Source organism: Sciurus carolinensis, chromosome 15 (genome assembly GCF_902686445.1).
Source record: "Sciurus carolinensis chromosome 15, mSciCar1.2, whole genome shotgun sequence".
Taxonomy (NCBI): Eukaryota; Metazoa; Chordata; class Mammalia; order Rodentia; family Sciuridae; genus Sciurus; species Sciurus carolinensis.
The window spans coordinates 26,069,930-26,091,289 of NC_062227.1; the positions used below are offsets into that span (position 1 = coordinate 26,069,930).

The 21,360-nt window shown below is 37.7% G+C and overlaps 1 protein-coding gene across 26 annotated transcripts in view; it reads left to right on the forward strand.

The window, feature by feature from the left end:
- Epb41l3 (erythrocyte membrane protein band 4.1 like 3) overlaps positions 1 to 21,360 on the forward strand; it is a 173,103-nt gene that overhangs the window by 103,127 nt on the left and 48,616 nt on the right. For all 26 annotated transcript variants that reach the window (XM_047525964.1, XM_047525957.1, XM_047525956.1 and 23 more), the window contains exons 4-5: positions 18,157 to 18,261; positions 19,500 to 19,542. In XM_047525964.1, coding sequence (XP_047381920.1) covers positions 18,157 to 18,261; positions 19,500 to 19,542 — 148 coding nt within the window. The remainder of the gene's footprint in view (positions 1 to 18,156; positions 18,262 to 19,499; positions 19,543 to 21,360) is intronic.

The window sequence follows — 21,360 nt, forward strand, 5'->3', positions numbered from 1 at the left end:
AATTTACTTTAGGCCTGTTACTTTAAATTGCCTGGAATATGGAAGTAGCGGTCTACTATTGCAAATGGGTACATTGTTTGGTGTTTAGAAGTCAGGCTGGGAGGCTTTGTGGGAGACATTATCTTTTATACTCATTCAAACCTGGGGGTGAATGGGGTTGTGCCTGCAGTGAGTGATGAGAAAGAAGAAGAGTGTCACTGGCAGAGCTCTGGTGAATTCTGACCCTTAAAGTAGGGTGTGGGGAGAGCTTCATCAAATTGCCCTACCCACATCCCCCCACTTGTCTCATTGATCTAGTTTACTCATCTTCAGGCTTTTTCCGTATACATAGCCCATTACCCCTTCTAGGCATACTTTGGCTCATGAACTGGGTGTGCCTGAGCCCTGGGGAAATTGCAGTAGTGATTATGGCTGAGTGAGGCTCCTTCAAACAGTTCTTAAGAAGTCTGCAGAGGAAAGCATTCCTGATACCATTGTCTAAATGCTACTTACGGCCTTCCACTATAAGATATAGAAAACAGGAAGCAGGAGATTGTAAGGTACCATTCCTGAAGAAATAAGTGTTGTTATGCTTTGTGACTAATTCCTGTGCCTCCCCGTAGTTTGTTGCCAGGTTTTCTGTTTCTTTAATAATTGGACTTTTTGCTCCTTTTTGTACCTTAGAGTTTTAGTTATACAAACTGATAAATACTATGATATCACATCGCTCATAAGGAATGCCTGAAGCAGTCAATTCTCCTAGAATGCTTACTCAAATTAGAAAAAAGTAAACCCAGTAAGTGTAGCCTGCAGCATATTCCCCACTTTTGAACTGTGTCAAGACCCTGCTCTTTTTTCAGATACCCACTATCCCTTCTTCTCTCCTATGAGATCCCCTCCTTTCTGGTTGAGGCAAAAGGCATCTGGTCTTACTCTCTCTCCACAGTAGAGAAGCAAAGGATTAGTTCCCTTCTCCGTTTTGTGGGTTACATTAAAAAAGACCATGAGCTTTTTATATGGTTGTTCTATAAGAGGTCACAGACTAAGAGTGAACATGTAATATTTCTATCAGTAAAGTTAGTCAGCTTTCCATTGCTGGTGATTCCTGAGAAAGTCAATTTAAGAAGAGGAGAGATTTATTTTCACTCATGGTTTCAGTTCGTGGTCACCTGGTTCCATTGCTGTGGGCTCCTTGGGAAACAGAGCATAATGGCGGAAAAGCTGTAGTGCTGTAGAAGCTGGGGACAGGATAATATACCCTTTGTGTTAGTCAGCTTTTTGTCACTGTGATGAAAATACTTGACAGGAACTACATAAAAGAGGAAAAGACATATTTTGGCTCATGGTTTTTAGAGGTTCAGTCCATGGATGGCCACCTCCATTGCTCTGGGTCAGAAATAGGGCAGAACATCATGGTGGAAGAAAGCTGAGAAGCGGGGAGGAAAAGGAGTAATAGCCAGGGGGACAAGACTTAATCCCCAAAGATGTCCTTCTTCCAGCTATACCCTACCTGCCTACAGTTACCACCCAGTGCAGTAGTCCTTTTAAATGATTAATCCATCAAGTGGATTGATCCACTGATTAGGTTACAACTTTCATAATATAATCATTTCAGTGGCTGCATTAACACAGGGACTTTTGGAGGATACCTCATATTCAAACCATAACATTCTTCAATGGCATGCCCAGTCACCCACCTCTTAAAGTTTCTATCACCTTCTGATAGAAATTATGGACCCATCAATGTAACGGTTACTCTTTCATGATCCAATCATTTGCCAAAAACCCCACCTTAAACCTTGCTACATTGGGGACCAAATCTTGAACACAAGGGCCTTTGAGGACATTTCCTATCTAAACCATAGCAGTTAACCTCCTGTAACTCATTGGTGTGTTTTCCCATGTCACATAACTATTAGGGGTATTCTTTTCTAGATGCATGGAATTTGGGGTCTTCTTATTGCTTCTCTTACAAGATTGGCCAATTTTGTTAACGTTACCTAGTGATTTTTTCCTGAAATTAAGACAAGGATAACTGTACAAATTAAGATGACCAGATTAGATATTAATTCATGATATGCCCTGATCCATGGGGATTTCTTCTTATCAATAAACCAGAGGATATCTTTGTTGCATGGGAATGTATTTGTTCAATGTGACAGACAGCTGTGCCTAACTGGTATGTACATTTGAAGTCATTTTCTAACATGGGTGAAAGGAAATCCTTTCTCTAAGTCACATTTACCCTTAGGAATGCACCTCATTTTCCCCGCTGCTGCTTATAGGAATGAGTGATGGTGTGCAGATGCACAGCAGTACAAGGAATTGGTTCTTGTTATGGTGTTTGGAAAACTAGAAGGGATACAGAGACTTGTTATTTCTTATGGAATGCCATGGTGACAGCAAATAAAGTCACTAAAGAGGCACCACATTCTTTAGGGAAATGCCATTAGACTGAGCTTGTAAAGCACATGAATGGTTCTAAATGATTACCCCCAAGCAAAATGCTTTAGTTAATTTCTCCAGTTATTCCTTTTAGAAAAAATACTGCCAAGAATGTCATGACTTGCAGAGCTTTCTGTAATAGTACGACAATCAAGAACCTGTTGTCACAGGGCAAAATCAAAACAAGACAAAAACAAAACTCACCACCACAAGCAAAATTGGACGTGTAATCTCTTTCAAAAGTACCTTTTATTTTAACTTGAGGCTTTGTTATTTATACCCCATCGTGCTATAAAAAGGATGTTGGGTGCTTTATTTCCCATAAATATATAATATAATGGGAAGAAAATAAATAGAAAGGACCAAGAGAAAATGAGTCTAAGAATCTAGGAACGAAGTTAGCCCACACTGTGTTCTGAGCTGTCTAACAGGCGCAGAGGAGGAAGCGTGACCCAGTGTCCATACCATAAAAACTCCTCAGTTGTTGGAAAGAAGCATATTTATTTCAGTTCCTGTTGCAGAGAAACTCTATCCTGAAACTCTCTCAGAACTTATTCTGGGAATGGATTATTAAAAACCATCAGCAAAATTCAATGACTGTCATTTTTCCTAATCAAACCTTTAGTAAACATTTAAGCAATGACTTACCAGTTGAGATTATGGTCTTTATTAAGTACCCAAGATTTATATGACTTCTTAGATGGTGGTACCATGACAGGAGATGGTTTGGGCCCACAGAGTGATATCTCTCTGGCAATATTCCTGAAGGACATGACCCAGAGAACCCAAGTGAGAGGCCACTGAGGTATAGGAGCCATAACCTACTGATTCACTTAACAGAAAAGTGGATCAGTGGACTGTAGACCCTGAACACAGCACCAAGTATTCCTTCTACTAGACTGCAGGTAGTTGCACTATCTAGGCAATATGTTGGAACTCTGTTTTTCAACAGGAGAACTGGAGATGATTTGGGCATCTTCTCCTGAGCAGTGAGGGCTTGAAAGCATGTTCACAAAAAGAACAACACTCTCCTTATGCACATGTCATATGACTTGGGTCATGGCAGTGCTTGGCGGTGAGGTTCAAGTACACCTCAAAGATTTGGCTCTAAGCCACTGCAGAGACAAAAGGAGACACAAAATCTCCAACCTATACTTTATAGAGCATGACTTCAGTAATGTCATCCCATAAAAACTTTAAAGCACTCATAGGGCATTTAAACCCAAGTAATATAATTTCTTCTGCACTCTTCAAGATAACCTCAAAGTAAACTGTATGCCTAGATATGCAAATGAGTTCATTTTCCTTACATAGGATTTTTCACTCTAAGCCCATTAAATATCATAATTCCTACAAAAATATTGACTTCAGTGTTAGAGCAGTTTTTAGGGTAGCAAGACCAGTAACATTCTTAATGTTCCAAACTGTGGTCCACATGTTCGTTTCTATTCTCTGTAGTTAGATGGGGAGAGAGCATATTCTTTCTAGTTATCCAGGAGTTTTAAATAAAGTTTTTAAAAAGAGAACCCAGGATATACCCCCATATTATGCATAGTGATGCTGTCTGCATCCACCAAAAGAAAAAAACATTGGCATGAAGATGCAGATCTGTTGGAACCAGGAAGATGAAACTGGAATAATGCAGTATAGCCAAGGTGGTTATCATGAACCATGATCCACCTTGTGTTTTTGTGTTTTGTGAGTGCATATCAGCTGAAAGTCATCTGAAGTGAAATCATAGCTAAGAACCACTTATTCCAAGAGAATTTGAGAAATTTCTCAAGAAGTTAACCTTATGGCATTAGCAGTGACATCCTCAAATGACTAATCAGTCTTTCATCTGTGAGAATAAAGTTTTCTCTTACAACAATGGAATGAGGGAACCCAATATTGTAGATCTAACTAGAGTATGTTATACACACATGGGAGAGAAATATAAACACATGGGTCAAGAAGTAGTTTCAACAACCAGAGCAGTTTTTGAAGAGTTTCAGAGCAGGAAATCAACCCCAGATGTATTTATTTAACTTGATTTTTTTTTTTTTAAAAAAATGATTCTACTCAATGCCTGGCATTGTGGTATACACACTCTGAATCCAGTCCTGAGTGAGCAAGGCTTACCTGGAAAGTTACTGTGACTCTTATTCAAACCATAACACTAACAAATGTAAAATTACCCCCCTGGCAGATGCAGGGCGAGACCTGTAAAAACATGTTCTTTGCTGCTTGATGGAGTCCTGAGGAAGAGGTGTTGAGTGTTGGATGAGCAGGTGAAATATTCCAGAATATGGAGGTAGTTCCTGCAGACCCCATTTAACAGGAGGAAGTCTGGGCAGAAGTGAGGGGCTGTCTGATGTTGTCTGATGGAGTGTGGAGGGTGAGAATAGCATTGGGTGGGAAAGCTTTAGAGACAGGCAGGGTCTGGGGCCTGTGGTGGGTCTTCCCAAGTTATATTCAGGCTGGGTCCCAGATGAGTCTCTCACTACTAAATCTAATAGCTCAATTCTGGTCTTCCCATACAAATTTATCTTCCCTGAAATCATTTATAAACATTTTAATTGTAGAAACAACATAAATTTGATAAAGACCTCCCTGGATTTCTACCTCTTGGCTCATCATACCACCCAGATCCCTTGTTAAGCTAGGTGAGAGGAGGCAGTCATGGTTTATAGAATCCACACTTTCTTAAAAGAAGGGGAAACAGAACTGCCTATGACCTGAACCCTGAATCTCACATCCAATCTGCTGTGGTTTGCATGTGCTTTGAGCATGTCCCCAAAGGCTCACAGAAGCTCGGTCCCCAGTGTGGCAGTGTTGAGGTGGCAGAACTGTTAAGACGTGGGACTAAAGGGATGTGATTGAGTCATGACCAGCACTCAAAAGAGATTAATGTTGATCTCTTGGGGTGAGCTAGCTCTCCTGAGGGCCAGTTACCCCAAGGTGCACACAACCCCATCTACTTATGAACCATTCCCTTGGTTTTTGTTCCCATGCTATCACACAGCCAGGAGCCCTTTCCAAAATGCAGGCAGCATGCTGTTTGGACCCTCCAGTCACCAGAACTATGGACCAAATAAACCTCTTTATAAGTTATCTAGCCTCCTTTATTCTGATATAGCAACAGAAAATGAATTAAGACAAACCCTAGACACACATAATCTCTAGGAAAGATAGTTGCAGTACCATAAGCAAAAGAAAAGTCAACATAATCTGAATGTGTAATGTTTTACTTGTTGCTTGAATAGAATATCATATTTTCCCATAAATAAAATAAGCCAGTGTTGAAGCACCTGTCTGTGATTCACCAACTTGGGAATCGGAAGGAGAAAGATCACAAAGTCTGAGCAGTCTCAGACACTGTCTCAAAGTAAAACAAAAGGGGATGGGGATGCAGCTCAGTGGTAGAGGTCTTGCTTAGCATGCACTAGGCCCAGGGTTCAAACTGCAGTACTGAGAAAAAAAAAAGTATAATTTATATATATTATACTTGTTTGGAAGTAGAAAAGGCTGTACCTGTTTATATAAAGCAATTTGTTTTCTTGATTCAGTTTGCCTTATCATTTTCCACTTTGCCAGTGCTGCTTATACATTTAAAAAATTTTAGCTACAATAGTTAAAGAAATGACCACGTTAGGTTTGGGTGAGAGCAATGTCTACCATCTCTTGAGGTTATGCAACTGCAGGAGGGAGCTGTGTTGATGTAGCTCCCACTTCTAACTCTGCTGACCCAGTAAGACAGAGCTCATCTGATCTGGGTCTAGAATTAGGACCTGGACACTCATCATCTTAGCAAGGTTCAGCAGCCTCCTCCCTATGGATGGGCAAAGAGGATTAGTGCTGGCTTTTCAGGATTGTGAGCTCCAACAATATTAAGCCCAGCTGCTTTGATAGAGTGATGTTAGCAAATGATATTGCCTTTGACATGTAGACTCAACTGTAACCCAGAGTTGTCCATGTGAGGTATTATATGTATCAGAAAACAGATGAAGAAAAAATATATATCTAATCATTTACAATGCAATAATCATTATTTATATTTTATTATAGGCCATACGTGGATTATAACATCCTTTTGATTTAAAGTTTTACATTTAGCTGGTGAAATTATATGTAATAATATTTTTAAATTATGCAGGTAGTTTATATGATGACCTTGAAATCATTTAGCAGATACATATATTTAAAACAGTGACTTTTATTCTTAGGTTGTTTTGATCATGGATGCTATAGAATTGAAAAGTGATGGTGCTGCAAATCCAAATCTATATCTGTTAACTCCATAGTACTGAAAGTCATATTTTCATTCTCAATATTTGTATTTCCCCAGCTCTTTGACCAAATGAATTTGTAAATCTCAGTTTGGGTTTTGTTCATGTATTTGGCTTTTTCTTTTCTTTTCTTAGACTTGTCATAGAAAGGAGATTATGTATTTCCTCTTACAGGAAAAATTCTCCAAGTTCCACGTCATTCAGAATTAGCTAATAGGGTCATTTGACATGATTCAAGTTCGTGTCTCTTTCAAGCATTCCTCTTTCTTAGGCTTCCTCTTCTGCATTCATCTTGCACACATTGGCTTAGTGACCTGAATCCTTAGCAGATTAACAGCAGGAAATGTTGTCTGACACTCTGCTGCCAACATCTCATATGTACGCTGTGAAACGCTTTGTGAAAAATCAAGTCCAGTGTTTTTGCTGGCCAAGAGGAAGCGTGCTTTGCTGGAAAGCTGTTATCTACTACAATGTGTACTCAGAGCACAAAAGTCTGATTTCAAACACAGGCTGAAATTGCTAAGACAAATGCAGGCAGAACCCGTGATGGCTGAAAGAAAAAGGGGTTCTTAAAAGTACAATAAGGTGGAGGGATTTAATGTGCACGAAGGGAGTTTTGTCATGTCTGTGCTGTAAGTATTTGTACACTGAATCTCAGACACAAAGTAGTGTTGACTCTGTGGCCTTCCAACAGTCCATCCCTGCTTTGGCAGTCCTGTGTGCCATATGTATGATGATATATCTCATGTTTGGGCCTAAGATGTGCCAAAATGTGCCAGTGTACCCAATGCATATTCAAAACCATTTGTGTGTGTGTGAGAGTGAGTGTGTGGTAATTGAATATACACTCAGTTCTGATCATACCAGTTCTCAGATACTATTTTTTTAAAACATTTTTGTAGTTTTTACCTATACAAGAAGTGGGGATTTGTTTTTGCCAAGAGTAACAGGGTGATGTATTTTCTGTGATTTCCTTACAGAAGATGTAGATTTTTTTTTTTTTTTTTTTTTAGCAGTACTGGGATTGAACTGAGGGGCACTCTTCCACTGAACTACACCCCAGCCCTTTTTATTTTTATTCTAAGACAAGATCTCACCAAGTTGCCAACACTAGCAACAAAATGGTGATCCTCCTGCCTCAATACCCCGAGTGGCTGGGATTATAGGTGTGCGCCACTGAGCCCAGCTTAGATTTTAATATTAAGTCAGTCTCTAAACTAAATTTCAGTGTTAGAAACTTGATCAGTCTCCTTATCAAAAGCACCTTAATTACCAGTATTCGTTGCTTACAACTTCCCCTGAGCTAGACAATGTGCTTCTAGGGTTTTACCTTATTTCATGCAGTGACCCTGGTAAGTGCTGAAACTATTTCCAGTTTATAATGAGAGTAGTGAAACATGGATAGATTGAATGACTTCTCTAACAACACATAGCTAGTTAATTGTAGCATTGGGATTGTCTAAGAAACTACACTTTGAATAGTGGGAAAGCAAACTTGAAAGAGCTAAGACTGTCCCTTTTAAAGGTATATAAGTACTGTGCAATTAATTCTAATTTCTAGATAATTTAGACATGAAAATAAATTACATGTTCACTATTTGTTTAAGAACTTATTATTGTGACTAGGAAAAAGTTCCATTTTCCCGTTTTAACAGAACACTCCAGATGGTCATTGCTAACTTGATTGAGTAAGAATGTAGTAGAATAATTATTGATTGATCTCCCATGGTTTTCTGAAAAGCAAATTGCTCATGGAATTAAAGAAAGAGCTGGCAGTATATGTGTCATCTAGAAATTTGATCTCTGCCTCTCGTGTCAGCCCTCTGTGAATATGCTGCCTGGTTCACACTTGGGATTAGCGCATAGGCTGGAAGATCCCATTAAGTCCTGCCCCTGTGGGATGAATGGATTCTGGCAGAAGTGATGCGGATAATGGACTTTCTACTATGCTTATTAAACTTGGCATTGAATGTACACTGGAGACAGAAAGTGTAAAGTGGCAGTAGATATCCACAGGGCAGCTGGTGCCATGTCTCGCTTCTGCGGCCTCTAGCTCTAGCTCTGTTTTAAAAGCCTTGTGGACTCTTTTGTCACAGACCAGACACCATCACCTTTTGTTCCTGAGTTTGACCACAGCATCTTGTTATTTTTCCACATGTGGATTAAAAAACACACCAACAAACCCACTGTCCACTTAAACTTCAGGGCAATGTTCAAATTTATTTTTTAATCAAGAATTTGATAGAGAAAAAGCAAAGCCCAGAGAAGGGTGATTTATACTGAGTCCAGGTGTCTGATTTGGGCTCACACTCTGGTCAGATAGTGTGGTGAGCTCTTCAGGGGTCCTGTACTTGAGGTAAGCAGTCATTACTTAGAAACAATTCTGACTGACCTTTAGAAGTGAGGAAAATGGAAAAGCATTCAGTGAGGAAAATCAGTTCAGGAAGGAAGTGTGGGTGTTGTGAACGGGGGAAAGATAGCACTTTGCTTAAAGTAAGGAGAAATTCTTTCCTGGAATTTGTGCCCGTAGGTTGACTTCCAACTGTGTTCAGGGCTCTACACCAGGGCAATAAAAGGGGTAAACTGTTTCCGGTCCTCATCAAGCAGAAATACAAAATACTACTCCTATTTAAGAATACCAGTTCCAAAAGAAAATCAGTGGTCTCTTTGGGGAAGATATGCCATAGAAAACATGAACTCCTTGTAGTATTGAGACTCTCAAATTTTGTCCCCTAAACTAAGGACACAGAAATATCAGTTTTCCTGAAAGTTCTCAGTATCATTCTGAATATTTTCTTGTATCAACAGGGGTGGTCTAAGGCAAAGCCAGTACAGAAGGTGGCTTTGTTCTGTTGTTTGTTAGTTTTTCCTTTTCAATGTGATTGTGTACAGAAATGTATCCATAAATTCTAAGGAGCCCTAAGGACATCAACATCCCTTGATGTAGGCTGTCCCTCCCCTTCCTGAGAAGTAGGCATGGCTGATTAGCTCCAGCTCTCTAGCCAAACCTCTTGCTCTTCCTCCTTTTCTTCATGGTTGTGCAACCTCAGATGGATAACTGTAAACCGATCTTCTAAGGTTAGGATATTTGACTTGACAAATTTCTCTAATTTCAGTTTTTAATTCTGTGCCGTTAGAGAGCTTCACTCAAGCTGATTCATAGCTTTGTGAAACCGAAGAAATAAAACAAGTTCTGTTGTAGTCTTGTACAGATTCAGTACAATCTGTGTGTTCCTGCTTTTGCACTCATTAACTTAAGCACAGATTAAGAAACGATTTGCCGGCACTCAAACATGGAGAAAACGCTCATTTCAGAGAAGGCACTGCCAAGCATAGCTGTCTCCACTTTGGGTCCTCCCCTGGGTTTAGTGCTGTGGGTTTGTGCCTGTCAATCACAGAGAAGATGTTAATGCTCTTGCTCTTTAGAAAAGAGGAGATCTAGACATTTATTTGCCTCCCTGGAGTGGTTCTTTAGTATTATAGCAGAATCTTGAGAAAAAATCTACATTTCAGCTCTACAAAGGGGGAAATTTCTCTTCTTAAATAAATAAGTCAACAAACTTCCAAATGTTCCTGTTTTTCACATGCATATTTCATTCATAACTTTAAACACAAGTTAGTATTTTGTAGGTTTTTCTCCTCCCCAGAGTTTGATGAGTTGCTGTTTCTAATTTAAATCTTTATATTGTAGCATTTGGCTGGTTTACCTTTTCTTGAGATCTTACATTTCTCAAGAAAATATGTTGGAAAGGATGTCTTAGGGTTTTAAGTATGTGGGCATAGGTTAATCAGTTGTATCCTAATGTAACTATGAGAGTTGGTACAAGAGGCCTAAAAAAATTATTGAATTGGGCCAACTTAAAATCTGAAGAGGGTACACACTTTGTCACAAAAAATGTAAAATTCCTTTAGAGTTCTCATATTTAATTTTTTTTTTTTTTTTTTTTTTTACTTTAAAGCATAATTTAACGTAAGATGTAACTTTCAACTGTTCTTGAATGAGTGACCTGGGGAATCTTACGAAATGCCAGATACCTTGGGCTCAACTTCAGAAATGTGATTTAATTGACCTGACACAAAGACCTGGGCATTGGTGCATGTTTTAAATGCTCCCAGGATCTACTGTTGAAAAACACTAGTTTAAAATATTGCCTGCATGTCATTGGTTATGACATGCTAGTGGAAAACAATTTATATAAAGTTTCGTCAAGTTACTGTTAGAATCTCTTCATGGTGTTTGACCAAATATGAGGTTCAATGAAAGATAAAGCACAGGGAGTCACAGTGGCACTGAAATGTCCTTACAGCCAGGGATAGGAGGCAAGTGTGCAGAGTCCACTGTGATACTGGGAGATATGGAAAGTAAGCATACTTTACATTACCCTCTCATATCATGTCCTGTACATTGTTTTCCTTTTTTCTCTTTTGCTACTCTTTCTGGTCTCATTTACCAGCTCCTTTTCCCCTCTGGCACCTCAAAATAATGTAGTGCTTCAGAGACCAGGTCTCTGCTCTTTCTCCTCCTCTCTATTCATTTCCTCTCCTCCTCTCTCCCCCACACCTCTTTTTCTTTTCTAATATTTAATAGGTGATGTCAACTCAGTCTCAATTTTTAAATATCATCCAAATGCTGAAGACTGTCAAACATATATCTTTAGACTAATATTTTCTACTGAGCTGCTGACTCGTGAATCCATTTACTTTTTAAAAAAAAATATTGTTCTTTTAGATATACAAGACAGTAGAGTGTAATTTGAAATATTATAAATACATAGAGTATAACTTGTTCTAATTAGGATTCCATTATTGTGGTTGTATATGATAGGGAGTTCACTGGTGGTGTATTCATATGTGAACATAAGAAAGTCCAGTCAGATTCATTTCACTGTTTCATCTGTTCTGTTTAATTTGATATCTCTATTTGGATGATGACTTACACACTCAAAACTTAAAGCATCCCAAACAGAACTCTTGGTTTTCATGTCCACAATCCATGTATCTCCTAATCTTGTCTATCTACTCATTGTCTTGTACAAAAAAATAAAAATTAAAAAAAAGAAAGTGTCATTGTGGAGCTATAGATAAAAAGTGCTATCAGGTCCAAAGGAGTTCTCATGGGGCTGGGAGGACAGGGTATGCTTTGAAGAAGTGACTTTGGAGAAGCCTCTGGAAGGGTAAGAGGGACTTGGCAGGCAAAAGGCCAGGCAGATCATCTTGGGGCTTTCAGGTCACTAGTACAGGTGACATCTGAGATGGGTTTAGACACATCCAACCTGTAAACATGAGTTCATAGTGATATTTTAAAATAAAAAATCCAACTAGAGACTTGGGATGATGCTAGGGCCCCTACTTGTTACCATGAAAATAGAGATAAAAGAAAGAAGCAAGCATTTATCTGGATTTGGGTAAATATAGAGTTCTGCCAAAGTATCTCTTTATAACCATACTCTAGCTAATAAATAGGAAGGTGTGGTTAGTATCAGGATATTGCCATGCTGTTCTGGAACCACTGGATCTGGGGCAGTGATCATCAGTGACAGCTATTATCACAACAAAGGCAAGTCCTCACTCTGTGCCTCCTAATGAAATCACACAAAAACAAAACTGAATCTCATCAAGCCTCTAGATTTAACTAGCAGTATACAGAAAATGTGGGAGACAGGGAGCAAGTTAAATTGTACCCTGGAGAAGCAAATAGCTAGGTCTAAACTAAAGGAGCGCTACCTGCAATGACCTCATTTCTTAGATAAATTAATTTCAAGGGAAAAATCAAGGCAAATGGAAAACCTTCAGATTAAGTCTTAATTTTTCTTAAAAAAAAAGTTTTAAGTTTTTACTTATAGATGATAAAAGTAAAATCACTTATCAGTCTATTAAGTATTTAATAAATCATTGACAACTTAAGAGATTGTTGCTTTTTACTGCATTCTTTATCTGTCTCTTGTAAATTCATAGACTTTTCAAGCAGTTTTAGGTTTACAGGAAAATTATACTAAAGATACTGAAGATACTGAAGAAAGGGTTCCCATGTACCCTTTCCTCCAGAATTCTTTATTTTTAGCATTTTATATTAGTATTTCTTACATTTGATGAGCCAACATTGACATGTTATCACTAACTAAAGCTCACAGTTTACATTCCAGTTCATTCCTAGTGTATATTCTATAGGTTTTCACAAATATGTAATGACATGTAGCCACTGTTAAAGTATCATACAGAGTAATTCAGCTGCCCTAAAAATTCCCTGTGCATTCCTTCCTACCTACTAACCTCTGGAAACCACTGATCTTTTTACTGTCACCATACTTTGCCCTTTCCAGAATGTCATATAGTTAGAATCATGTAATTTGTGAGCTTTTGTGATTCTTTTTTCACTTAGCAATAAGCATTTAAGTTTCTTCCGTTTCTTTTCATAGCTTGACAGCTCATTTCTTTTTATGCACTGCTAAACGTACCAGTCTGTGTTTCCATTTACCTTTTGAAGAATATCTTAGTTGCTTCCAGGTTTTGTCAATTATGAAAAACTGCTATAAACATTTGTATGCATGTTTTTGTTTGGACATACATTTTCAACTCATTTAGGTAAAAACCAGGGAACATGATTGCTGAATCATATAGGAATAGTATGCTTAGCCTTGCAAGAAGCTACCAAACTGTCTTCCAAAGCAGCTGTACTATTTTTGTATTCCCATCAGCAATGGAAGTTCCCGTTGTTCCACATCCTCGCTGGCATTTGGTATTGCCAGTCTTCGGATTTTAGCCCTTCTGATAGTTGTATAATGGTGTCTAATTGGCAACTCCCTGTTGACATATGATATTGGGCAGCTTTTTATTTTTGCTTATTTGCTGTCTGCACATGTTCTTTGTTAAGATGTCAATTCAAATTATTTTGCCCATTTATTAAATGTAAATGGTGGTTTTCTTATTGTTGAATTTTGGTCATCAGTCCTTTGTTAGATGTGTTTTGCAAATATTTTCTCTCAGTATGTAACTTCTGATTCTTTTCATTTTCAGTATTCATTCATTCTCCAAACACCAAATTTCATGTCAATTTGGAAAATTTAAATTAAAGAAAATTTCTTTTTAGAAAAGATATTTTTAGTTGTAGATGGACACAATGCCATTATTTAATTTATTTTTTATGTGGTGCTGAGGATCAAATCCAGTGCCCCACATGTGCTAGGCAAGTGCTCTGCCACTGAACTACAACCTCAGCCCCTAAAGAAAAGTTCTAATAGTTAAGAATGAAGCTTATTTAAATCACTTGGGGATGTGCTGTTTTTAAGATAAAGCCCTCTGGATTTCTGGGTTGTAATATTCCCATTTACTCTGTAAGAAAGAGAAATACAGTGGGTCAGGGGGAAATTCCAGGAGGAGAGCTGGTCACCTATGGCTTGTCACTTTAGGAAAATAAGACTACGTTTTCTGGATGATAGCGTAGTAAACGTATATGTGAACTGGGGATGCCTTTGAGTCAAAGATGACAGGAACCACAAGACTAAAAACTCTTAGTGGTATCTAGTTAGGTAAATTATCCTAGTACTAATATTCTAAACAAATACTTCTGTCAATTTTTGATTCATAATGGCTATATACACCCGTATCCAATGGTAGTAAGATACCTAGATTTGATCACTTATCAATTGGTGTCTTTGAGTGCGATTTCTCCAAATTTTCTAGTCTGGATGTTGAGCTTTAGTCATATGTTAAAGGTTATTATCTGTAGGTATATGCAGATGTCAACAACTAGAAATGCTTGACTTCAAAATCTAGGAGAAAACCATTTAGTTTAAAAGGTCCAGAAATTTTTAGAGTTGGGAGAGATTGCAGAGGGGATCCAATCCAGGGCTGGAAAGTAGGTTTCAAGCAATGCCCATCTCCATCCGTTGGCAGAATCTTTGTCATTGCTATGTGCAGAAGGGTACCAAAGCCCCATCTGGACTCCTGGGAAATAGTCCTCTTATCCATTAATAGTTTGCCATCAGCAAGCCCCGTAATCTGCTTGCTGTACAGAATCTTACATCCTTGCTCAAAGAAGAGAGAATGGAGCCCCAAATGACTTCTCCAAAGTCACCCAGCTAGTTGGTAGCCATGTTGATGTTTAATAGGAATATCATTGTTTCCAGTCCTTGTAGGCATCTACAGTAGATTCTAGACAACTGGTCTAGATTCTGAGGGCCAGGAAAAAAAGATCTCTAGTATGAGGAATGAACCACTCTATCATTTTCTTAAGGACTATAATATTCAAAATATGTTTAAAATAGTAAGAAAGAATGTGGTCTATTTCAGAGAGCTCTGAGTCTTTAACAGAAATCAAATTACGGGAAAGAAGAAAAGTAGGAGTCAGCATAATAATGTCTGCTTGAGCTAATCCATGTTACCTGTTAGGCAAAAGGAAGAACAGGTCAGAAGACAGCTAATTAAAACAATGACCAGGTTGGACTATGGCACATTCAGAAAAAATTCTGCCTTTGAAGGCTGACTCTGATTTGGTAGGTCAGAGGAGGTGTAGAATCAAGAAATCCTTGTGAAGTTATTATATTTGCATTTGATTTGACTTTTTGTTTACTCACTGAGAAAGTACTTGAACAGTCATTGGTGTGTGTGTGTGTGTGTGTGTGCGCGCACACATGCGTGCATTAAGTAATGTGTTCTAGCCAAAGCAATTAGGCAGTAAGCAGGTGATATATAAAGAAAAAGCAGGTTCAACATCCTTAGCAATCAAGGAAATGCAAATCAAAATTACACTGAGATTTCCTTTTACTCCAGTTAGAATGACAACCATCAAGAATATAGAATAACAACAATTGCTGGTGAGGAGGTAGGGGAAACAGTACACTTATATGTTGCTGGTAGAATTGCAAATTGGTACAACCATTTTTGAAAGCAGTATGGAGAATCCATCAAAAGACTAGGAATGGGAACTACTTATGAGCCAGCTATCCCACTCACTCCTTGGTATTTATCCAAAAGAACTAAAATCACCATGCTTGTGATACATCCATACTAGTGTTTATAGCAGCAAAATTCACAATAGCCAAGTTATGCAACCAGCCTAGGTGCCTGTTAACAGATGAATGGATAAAGAAAATATATATACACAGTGGAGTTTTGTTCAGCCATAAAGAAGAATGAAATTATGTCATCTGCTGGTAGAATGGAGGAAACTAGAGAACATCTGACTAAGAGACGTAAGCCAGACTCAGAAAGTCAAGGGTCGAATGTTTTTTCTCATAAGCAGAAGCTGGAGAGGAGGGAATAAAAAAGGGGATCTCATAAAAAATAGAAGAGATGCCAATAGAGTAGAGGAAGGGAGAAGGGGAATGCATGGGGAAGTGCTGGAGAATGAGTGAAATCTACAAAATTATTCTGCATCCACATTTGAATATACACACACACATATATATATATATATATATAAAATGCACACACATATATAATGCACTAATATAAATACACACACACATATATATATATTGCACTAACTAAAATGATGATAATAATAGAAGGGAAATCAGTAAAGTAGATCAAGTGGATAGGGAGGGACAGGGAGGGAAAGGGAAAGTGCTAGGGAATAAGATGGATAAAGTTGTTATGTGCATGTACAATTATGTCATAATGAATTCTATTATGTACAATTTTGAGGTACTAATAAATAATTATAAAAATAGAGACTATGGAAGTAAAAGAGAAGAAGAAATAAGAGTAGGATGTGTTAATACTAAATCTTCTTGTTGGTACCCCCAGGACTTGTATTCATGACACCTACAGAAAATATGCATTACAACACGCTCTGCATTTAACAGTCTGCCATTTATCAGTCACTGGGACATAATAATGCCTGACATTCATAGAATGCATGATATATGCCACCAGTGGACCAAGTTTGAATACATTATTGTAATGTCAGCCATTCCAAGGAAGTATGTGATGTTTCGCCCACTTTGTAATGGGGAGACAGAGGTTCACATAACCGCAAGGGAATACTGAAGATTCCAACCCAGGTTTCATCTGATTCTAAAGCTCCTATCCACAGCTGTTAGCATAATACTGCCCTCTCATCCAGCTTCTTGGAACCTCTTTCCTTATCTATGAACTGTAGATAATACCTAGAGAAGCACTGGAAGAACCAGGATTTTGTGAATACTTTATAATTTGTCAAGCACTATTCAAATATAAATTGCTATTATTTATAAATAAGGATTTAAAGCATTTCACTGTTGTACCATTTATTCATAACCAATGAGCAATGTTATGTAGTTTTGCTAACAAGTTATTTATTTTCATCCTTTATGGATTTTTTTTTCAAATACATCATTGATTATTTAGCTAGCTACAATTTAGACTTTGCTCTCCTATATAAATGTATCCTTTTCCCTAAACAGTCATGCTTGAGGGGACTGAATAATTGACTTTCAACATAATTACAGTCGCACAATAACAGACACCACCTACAGGTCTTTTGAATGCTTATTATTTTGGCATGAACATAGTTTATCAATTTTCATATGTCTCATTGTTAACACATTAAATCTTAAGGACAAATTTACTGAACGTATTAGATGTAAAATATTAGTACCACACAAACAAAAAGGGAATTTAGCTTAATTGTTGCCAGTTAATCTGCTGCAGACTTCAAAGCCATGTTTAAAGACCTTTGAAGCAGTAGATGGAAATATGGCAGAGTGTCTCACAATAAGTTAAGCTGATGAATTTTTTCCCCCTTATGAGTACGTTTTCCCTTCTCCATAGGACTATCTGATGGTCCAAAATATAGCATAGTTATCTGGATCTTCTGTTTATATAGGATAATTAAAAATCTTGAAACCTAATGAATGTTTTATTATATTTAATAAGAAGTATTTGTTCTCATAGAAATTAAGAGAAATTTGAACACCATACTGAAATTCATGGCAGAAAACCAGAAATAAACTAATTAACTTAGTTTAATGAACTTTCAGAAAATGACCCTTAAACTTTCTGAGCAAGAATTGGAATAGAAAGTTTTAAATGAGGTTCTGTAGAAACCAGGAAACAGGGCTGATTTTTCTGGGCACTTACAGCCGGGGGAGCGCAGATGGGGCATTCTGAAACATGACTCTATAGATCCTCTTTCATCATCAGGATTTCTGTATTTCACGAGATATTTGAGGCTTCCCAGCATCACATCATCTCCTCCAGCCACGTCTGTTTAGGAATCACTCCCCACCCTCATCATCTGTACTCACTCAGTTGACCCTACTGACATTAGGTTTCTTTCTTCCTCTGTTGGGTGGACTTTTTATAGATTGAGGCCCCCTTTGTAGCCCTTTTACCCATCAGGAGGTGACAGAATGAACAAACTTGCTGGCCACGTGCTGAACAGTTGCAGCACACAGCATCTGAAGTTTCACCCAGTTCAATCTGTGGCAACTGGGAGAATTTCTTTGTGGATGTCGACTTGTTGTTTCTGTTGTTTCCATAGAAACGCTCCAGAGGGCAAGTGCTGTTTGACAAAGTGTGCGAACACCTGAACCTGCTAGAAAAGGACTACTTTGGCCTCACATATCGAGATGCTGAAAACCAAAAGGTGAGAGATGAAGAGCAGTTCAATATAGCTTGAATTGCTCCCCCCCGCCCCCGCACCAACGCGAAGGAGAACCTGGAGGTGTACCACGTTCTCTGCCCACGCTCACATGTCCACTTTTATGACTTACCGTCCCCAAATGCTCTTCCTCATTCTTTTTCTTCATGAAGGAAATCCTTGTCAGTTTCCATTATTCTTGAATATCTTATAAACAGTAAGTCAACTCTTCTATTTTTCATCCTTGAGGTATTTATGGCGCCAGCAAAGTATTTCATATGGTGCTTTTTAAAATAATACATATCTCATGGAATATTTGAGCCCAAGAAAAGCCAACACTTGAATCCTTATGAAGAAAATGTGTTCATGCCCCCAAATTCTATGACGATATTATAGTTGTGACATAAACTGCCAGGGCAGTTTGCCATTGGGGCTCCTGTCCTATCTTGATTCATCATCTTATATTTTCATTTTCTTGCCAAATCAAATATGAGGTGGTACATTTGCTAACCTGACACCTGTCATTTCATAAGTACTTCATATTTAAGGCAATACCTCTGTAGATGCTTACATTTGAGGAATGTCATCTGTTTAAAACTTTTCCCCACAGCTAACTGAAAAATAAGGAGAGAATTGTTTCCATTGTACTAGTGCTAAAAACTGAGTCATGTAAGGTTTTGCTCACAGATGTTACTTACTGTAGTGGTGTATCCTGAGTCAGACTTATTCCTACTGATTTTGCTAGATGGTGTCTGACTTTAGTATAACATCAGGTAAACATCTGACTTTTCTGACAAGGAAAACCACTGATCTCAAATAAGTGTTCTTTTGTGAGAAAAAGTGTAGGCAGATGCCTGAGCATCTATGATCACAGAAGTCACTAACATAGAAGTGAAAGGCTAGAGCCTCTGTGTGTCAGTATATGTGAATCTTTAATTTATTTTGGTAATGTGTTGGACTTCTGGATCTTCTCCCATTTTTTGCTCCTCTGTGTCAGTGCTAGCTCAAATTCCTGAAGGTAGTGGTTGTAAAAGAAAAATGTTTGTGTAGCATGACTGGCACATGTGTGCATTTTCTCCGTAGACCAGTGTCCAGACCCTCACAGGGCAAGGCCTGGTGGAGGCCAGTAGAATTGGGGGAAGGACAGTGGCGGGAAGGGCATTGTGGGCATGTCTGTATCTCATCAACATTAAGTCATCTTTGTGCTTCTCTGATTCAAATTCAGAATGTCATTTCTTTTTCAGAATTGGTTGGACCCTGCTAAGGAAATTAAAAAACAGATTCGAAGTAAGTTCTTTGGGATTATTTTGCATGGCAAGGTAAAGATATTGAAGAGAGCAGGTTAATCTGAATTGGTAGCTCATACCCAAGTGGCCAGTGTGAATAGACTTTTTTGAAATACAGATTACAAGCTCATATTTGATCTAGCACATTGATCCAACTCAGACAATACCCACTTTTTGTTATTAAAACTCGAATTAAAATAACTGACATTTGACCTACTCCTCTTCCTATACACCCATGTGAAATGTATAATTTAATCATTTGATGCTCCAATTGGCAGTTAATCATTGAAAGTTCCAAATTTAATTAATAATGTTGTATTAAGCCTAATTGTCACAAACACATAAAAACTAGGCTACAAGCAGTAGTCATTTGATAGTTTAAAGATTTAATAACAAATCAGACTGAAGTTCATCGGAGATAACCTCTTTTCTTGGTCCCTAAAAGTGAATTAATAAATATATATATTTTCCTGAAAAAAATATATTTGTTAATGGACATACAAAAAATTCCATGAGCACATCTCAAAATTGTAACATAAGTGGCCAATAAGCATTAAGTTGCTAAATCTAATAATTAAAATGAGACATTGTTTTCCATCTATTTGGATTAACAAAGATTTTAAAAGTTTATTATGTTTAATAATAACTGCATGGACACCTAAGAACCCAAATGGTAGAAGTATACATTGGTTCAACCTTCTAAGGGAGCAGTTTGTCAGTTTTTATTAAAATTTAAAATGTACTTACTCCTTGACCTTTCATTTTACTCGAAGAAATTTATTCAGCATATGTGTTAGAGGGGAAAAGAAATGCATGTGTGTACACAAGTGAAAGTTCATTACAGTACTGTTTGCAGTAGCAGGAAACTAGAGGCAAGTTACATACCTATTTATAAAGACAATTAAATCAATGAGGAAATAGCAATAGACAGATGTCTTAGTTCCTGTTAGTGAAAAATCATATCTGTAATGTAATCACATTTGTTTTTAAAATGTTATGCATACACAGAGCCGGGTACTGGGGAGGCAGTGGCAGGAAGATCACAAGTTTAAAGCCATCCCCAGCAACTTAGCGAGCCCCTAAGTGAGGCCCTGTCTCATTAAAAATCAAAAGGACTGGGCAATGAAATGAATCAGATGTAACTTTCCTGTGTTCTTATATGAATACACCCACAATGAAGCCCCACTTCGTGTAAAACCACAGGGGTCCTAATTAGAAAAAATATACTCCACATATGTATTGCATGTCCAAATATACTCTGTTGTCAAATATATCTAAAAAGAACAAATTCTAAAAAAATCATAATGCACATGAGAAAAAACGGGGAGCTGTGGATGGGGTTCATTGATAAAGCTCGCCCGAGTTCAGTCCTCAGTACCCAAAATAAAAAATAAAAAGTTACGCTTATATAGATGCAAGGGAAGCTTATAGAAAGCATGAAAGATTTAACAGTAATTACCTCCAGAAGTGGCATGCACTATAGAGGCTTGAGAAGGGAGCTTTGCTATTTTTATTATTTAATATTCTCTACCGCTATTACTTTTACCATAAGCGTGGATAACTTTTATTGTAACAATTACTTAATTTAAAACAAAGTTCATATTTTTATCAGTAAAACCTAGCTTAATTCTCCTGAATAGATAATTCAAGTTGAAGAATAAAGAATAAATTTAAAATCAAATCGTTAATGGGAATATCCTTCCTTTTTAAGTTTTCGAAGAGTTTATTGTTAAAAGAGAGGAAAATACTTCTTAGTGCCTTTGAAAGTCCTGGGATATCAAAATACCCCAAGTACTAATAAAACAATTGGTAGTAAACA